This window comes from Corvus brachyrhynchos, unplaced genomic scaffold (assembly GCF_000691975.1).
Source record: "Corvus brachyrhynchos isolate BGI_N302 unplaced genomic scaffold, ASM69197v1 scaffold101, whole genome shotgun sequence".
Lineage (NCBI taxonomy): Eukaryota > Metazoa > Chordata > Aves > Passeriformes > Corvidae > Corvus > Corvus brachyrhynchos.
Genome location: NW_008237239.1, coordinates 13832504 through 13838424, shown reverse-complemented (window position 1 = coordinate 13838424; position 5921 = coordinate 13832504). Strand labels below are relative to the sequence as shown.

Sequence of the window (5921 nt, the reverse complement as noted above, 5' to 3'; positions counted from 1 at the left end):
CCTTTGACATATTTCAGTTAGCAAATGGGTCAAGTTGTAGACAAGCATGCAGGAGGCAAAGAGGAGCACTACATGGACATCAATATCCTGCAATGACTGCAAGAAGCTCTCCCCCTTACCGAAAACACTTGCTCCCAGCCCAGGGATGTACCTGCTGGGCTGGAGGAGATGGATGGACCCAGGTCTCCAGTGGTGATAAAGTGATTGCATCCACAGAAGGAATAGTGCAGAAGCTGTTGAATAATTTCTCACTCCTGAGACACTTTCGCTCTTGTCTTCCTTGTTTGATGATATTATTGGCCAAGGGGGTCTAATACCCTGTGCGGGTCCAAGCGTTACCTCACATGAACTGGGAGAAGGATGCTGAAGGCAACAGGAGTGAGTTATGCTCAGCCAACGCGGATGCGCTCCGCTAAACTCCCCGAAGAGGGATGCAGTGTGCAGCTTCCCTCTCCCCCGCTGATATTTTGCTCTCCAAGTTTTAATAAAGTGAATGCAGCACAGAGAAAATTCCCTTGGCACTTTCTGGTTTACTATTCCCTTTCATGAGCTCAAATCAATTGGATCTTTGCTCAGAAAGAGTGGGCTGAACGCACCATTACTCAGCTGATTTACAACTGAACTGAGAAATGCCCTGGGGAACGCAGCAGGAGGAATGCTTCTGGTTAGGCACTGACAAGTAGATCATGTAAGCAGAAAGATATGAAGCCAGTTCAGACAGCTACACAGAGAAAAAGAGCTGTGCAGACTGCTGCAAAATAATACTGGAAGATCTGTTTGAGCTTTCAGTCATCTCAGAGCAGCTGCTTCCTTGCTGCATGCAGACAGGGCAGCTCAGTACTTTACCTCACTGCCCTATAAAAACGCTCCAAGATCAAGTGCATTGGCAATTATGCAAAACTTAATTCTGCACCAAGAGGGATTATAGAAGCATTTTATAAGAAGTCACACAGTAAATTGCACGAGCCAGCAAGCAGCTCAATTAAAGCAACATCTCGCTAAGCCGCTCTGCGCGAGCCAGCCTTTGAAAGAAGGCTCGCGCCGAGGGTCCGCTGGAGTGGGCTGTGCTTTTTCAGTATCCAAGCAACACTCAAGGCCTGCCAGCACACAAATTACAAGCAGTACCTTATTTCCAGAGACATGGCATGGTACAAGAAGTTAACACACACACAGGAGGGCTGCTCAGCTCAGGCCTGTGTGAAGGCACTAGCTGGATACTCGGGAGAGGATAAGCACATCTTCTCTGGACAACACCTGACCTAGGAATGCTGCTGGCCTCACTGTCTGCATCCAGAGGGCAATGCTGAAGATCAAAACCTCATGGCTGACAAAAGTCAGCAAACTTCCCCACGTGCCATGACAAAGATGCCTCCCAAAACCCCTCATGCTGCACATGCATCACGGCACTACGAGGTTCCATGTGGGCACAGGCTCCGTACCAGCCACTTCTCAGACACACAAATTCAGGTGGCCCACCCACTCACCACTGCGACACTCTTTGTGTACCCATACCTCAAGCAAAATACCTGGGGTTTGTACTGCAGGAATCTTCTAAACTTTAATGCATCTCTTACTGGACCACCAGCCAGCAGACAGTCCCTGCTCTCACACAGAGACTTCCAACACAGGAAGCAAAAGTCCTAGAAAGATAACTCTGTCCCATACTCCCCCCTGGCTAAACCTTCTCGATTTTTAAAAAAAAAAAAAAAGCTTGCCATAAGTTTGGGGTTTTTTAATTAGCATCTAGAGACAGAAAAATTCATATGTCTCTTAACTCTGAAGAAACTTTAAATGACAACAAAGAGTATAACATACAGCTTTCAAATATTTTGCTTCCTTCTCAAAAAAAACCCCAAAACCACCAAACTGAACCCACAAGTCAGGTTTGAGGCAAGCAGAAAAACCAGCAACAACACTTCTAGGTTATCATGGTTATCTGTAGGCCCCTAATCATCCTTTGCTCCCCTGATATATGGAATATTCAGTTCTCTGCTAGAAATACAGCACTGCAAGCCACACTGACACTGCAGAGCATCATCAACTCCACCTGGGGATTATTCCCTGCATCCCTTTCATCCCCAAACAGTTTGGGACACAACCCTGACACAAGGGCAAGCATAACAGATCCACTAACATCATTTCAAGGGAAACTAGTTAATGTAAACTTCTGGACTTCAGGAAAGCTTTCAATACTGTTACTCACAGTATTCTCTTGGACAAAATACCCAGCATACAGCTAGAGAAATACACAACACAATGGGTGAGCAACAGGCTCAAAGGTCAGACACAAAAGGTTACAGCAAATGGGGTTACATCAGGCTGGCAACCACTCGGCAGTGGGGTTCCGCAGGGCTCCATTTCAAGGCCAGTTCAACATCTCCACAAATTACCTGGGTGCAAGACTCAAAGGTATGCTTAGTAAGTTTGCTGATGACACAGGACTGGGAGGAGCTGCTGACTCCCTTAAGGGCAGAGAGGCCCTGCAGACAGACCTCGACAAATCAGAAAGTTGGGCAATCACCAACCTACGAAGTTTAACAAAGGCAAGTGCCAGATTCTGCACCTGGGACAGGGCACGCCTGGTTGTGTGGACAGAATGGGGAATGAGAGGCTGGAGAGCAGCACCACAGAGAGGGAATATAAGTCAGCAGCACCCTGGCAGCCAGGAGGGCGAACCCTGTCCTGGGGGGTATCAGGCACAGCATCGCCAGCTGGGCAAGGGAGGGGATTGTCCTGCTCTGCTCTGCACTGGGGTGGCCTCACCTCGCGTGCTGGGGGCAGTTTGGGGTGCCACAATATAAAAAGGATATAAACCTATTAAAGAGTATCCAAAAGAGGGCAGTGAAGATGGTCCTTGAGGGGAAGCCTCACAAGGAGTAGCTGAGGTCACTTGGCTTGTTCAGCCTGAAGGAGATTGAGGGGAGACCTCATTGCAGTTACAAGTTCCTCCTGAGGGGAAAAAGGGGGAGGCACTGATTTCTGCCCTGTGGTGCCCAGTGACAGGACCTCAGGGAATGGCCTGAAGCTGTGTCAGGGGACGTTTAGGCTGGATATTAGGAAAGGGTTCTTCATCCAGAGGGTGGCTGGGCACTGGAACAGGCTCCCCAGGGAAGTGGTCACAGCACCAAGCCTGACAGAGTTCAAGAAGCATTTGGACAACACAGGGCCTGAACTTCGATGGTTCTTGTGGGTTCCTTCCAACTCAGGATATTCTATGATTCTGTGATTTCTCCTTCTGGAAGGGCTTTGAAGGGGGTTTGAGTCTCTTGCTGACATCAAGCCCCCAGGACCCCGATACCTCCAGCTGCAAGCAGAGCCTGTCAGCATTCCCAAGGGAAGCCCTGTCAGCCACAGCCACCTCTCAGACTCAAATCCGAGGCCTATCCCTGGCGCACGTTGCTCAGCCCACATCCCCTTCCCACCCCCCAGCAGCCATCCCTTCTCACAGACACTACCTGCCAGGCTCTGCTGGCTCCTTCTCCCACGGGAGGGGGCAGCAGCAGCCAGCAAAACGCCACAGAGACATCCCAGGAGATGGTTTGCTTCGGGGCTTATTTTGGGTCGGCGTATGTTTTAAATGAAACTTGATCATTTCTGACGAGATGTGTTCCTGCAGCCCTGCCTTGCCCTCCTCCAGTGTTTTAGGATGGTGCAGGTTGATTTACCAGTGACAGCACAAGAGGGCGGAGAAGCAAGTCAATGTCTAAATGACTGAAGACTGAGTAGGAAGCAAGCATTATGTTAAGGGGAAGCTCAAATATTTAAGTATAATACACATATTTCTGCACAAAGCTGTGGGTTGGGAGACAAAAGCTAACACGACTTGGCCATGTAAAACATCAGACAAACACAGAACAGAACCCACGCTCCTCGGGTGTTACCAAGCTCCAACAACCAACAGAGAAATGCTAACAAAGAAAACGAGGATTGTGTAGACAGGTACTTATCTGGGCACTTTGGGTCACATCCTGACATGATGCAGATCACCAGGGCAGGAGGCAAAGTCTGCATGGCTAAATCACAACACTTGTGACCTGGGCACACGGCATCCCAACTCCTACCTACAAACCCAGGCATTTCAGCAACTTTAGTGATCGATACCAGGGCAGCCCCCCAAGCTGCTGTCACTCACCTTTGGCTGCAACCCTCTCAAACACCATCCAGGAGGGGCAATGTATTAAACAGAGCTGCAGTGCAAAAAGTCACAGGCATGTGAAAGGATACATCCCCAGGATAACTGCTTCAAGGCATTTGATAGGTAAGGACTCCCTGGTCATTTCTTTTGCTGTCTCCATTAACCTAGAACAGAAACAAAACGGTTTTCAGTCCTTCCAGCTAGAGTAATCAAAGAGTCCTCTCGTAGAGCGAGAGCCAGGCACCTCCAGTTCTTATCTCAGCAAGAGCTGGTGAACTTGATTCTCCCCCTTCAGTGACTTGCCAGAGTCCTCTTGACTTCTGGAGGATGACTGGAGCGGAAAAAAAAAGGAAGATAAAAAAAAAAAGATTATTTGGCATCCCAGTGCCTTCCACCTCTGAAGGTGGATGGGAGGAATGCAGTCCTCTCTGCCTCTTGCAGCAACTCCATGAGCATCGCCTCAGACTGTAACACAAAGCCCCACTGAACTGCACAAGCTGGCAATCAGGGAAATCCCAGGGCAGGACTGAGTTTAGCTTATTTTCAAAACAACCCTGGCTCTCCTCTGGCGAGAAAAAAAACCAAACCAAAAACGAACCAGGAGAGGATGGTTACATAGCCCCCTGAAAGCTACAAATGCCTCCATAATCCCATAGCTATGGCTGCAGACCAGAATTTATTGCCTTTTTATAAAGCCTGCTCTGCAGAAAGCTCCACCAACACAGACACTTCACACCACTGCAAGCTGAGTTATTGTCTTGCTGCTGCTCCACATCTCCTGTGGACAGGGAAAGTGGCAAATTCCACACAATTTCCTGCAGGAGTGCAGGAAACTATTCATGCCCAGGCTTTTGCACATTCACAGAGTTTAGTTACATTCTAGCCTGTATCTTTGGAGTACAATTATTTGACAGGGACACAACACCATGACAAGCGACAAGCAACCTCACGTCAGCTGAGAAAGCCATTGTGCCAGACTGACACTGCACTATTAACCTAGTAGGTAACCTATCCCCTTCCACAAACAGATCCTGAAATCCTGGACAGTTTGGAAAAAAAAAAATACTGGAAGGAGCCTAAAAAAGGCCAGAAGAGGCACATCCAATGACACACCAAAAAACTGCCCCCTAAAAAAGGCACAGCTGAAAACTAAGCCAAAGGATAACTTCTTCTTAGATAGTCTTCTCTATCCATATCCTTTCCCTGGGAAGAGCTTTTGTAAACAGATCCCTACTGTAAGAAAACACAGCATTAAATGACAAAAATATTTGTATTAGAGAAGATTATGAAAATATGCATCCAAACCCATCAGAGTCTGTTTCCCCCACTTTCTGATTCACCCACCTCATGCATTTTAAACCTTGTATTGAGTGCAAGTGACAACAGAGCTTCCACTGCTATTACAGCCTGTCACAGCCATTCCATGTCCCATTTATCTAAGTTAGAAATTATCTTTTCATTTGTAAACAACCACCCCTTACACTCTGCCTGCAGTACAGAAGACTAATTAGACTTTGCCTGCCTCCTCCACACTCACAATCAGTCACAGAACCCCACAGAATTGCTGGAAGCACAGAGCAGCCCCGGCCAGGGCACACAATGGGGCTCCTTCATCCCCCACAGAGGCTCCCCAGTGCTGGTCACCACAGTGGCCACTGCAAAGCCCTGTCTCTGTCTCAGAAGTGTTACGTGCAGATGAGGCGTGGGAGGTAACCATAAACAAGATAATCCATTGAATTTCCTATTACCAAAAAAAAAAAAAAACCAAAAAAAGACAGCTGGTTAT

At 47.9% G+C, this 5921-nt stretch overlaps 1 protein-coding gene across 1 annotated transcript in view; it reads right to left on the bottom strand.

Annotated features, from left to right (window-relative positions):
- The window catches only part of VASH2 (vasohibin 2), a 29712-nt gene that overhangs the window by 13782 nt on the left and 10009 nt on the right, over positions 1-5921 (bottom strand). The window contains exon 3 of the mRNA XM_008630325.2: positions 4225-4299. Coding sequence (XP_008628547.1) covers positions 4225-4299 — 75 coding nt within the window. The remainder of the gene's footprint in view (positions 1-4224; positions 4300-5921) is intronic.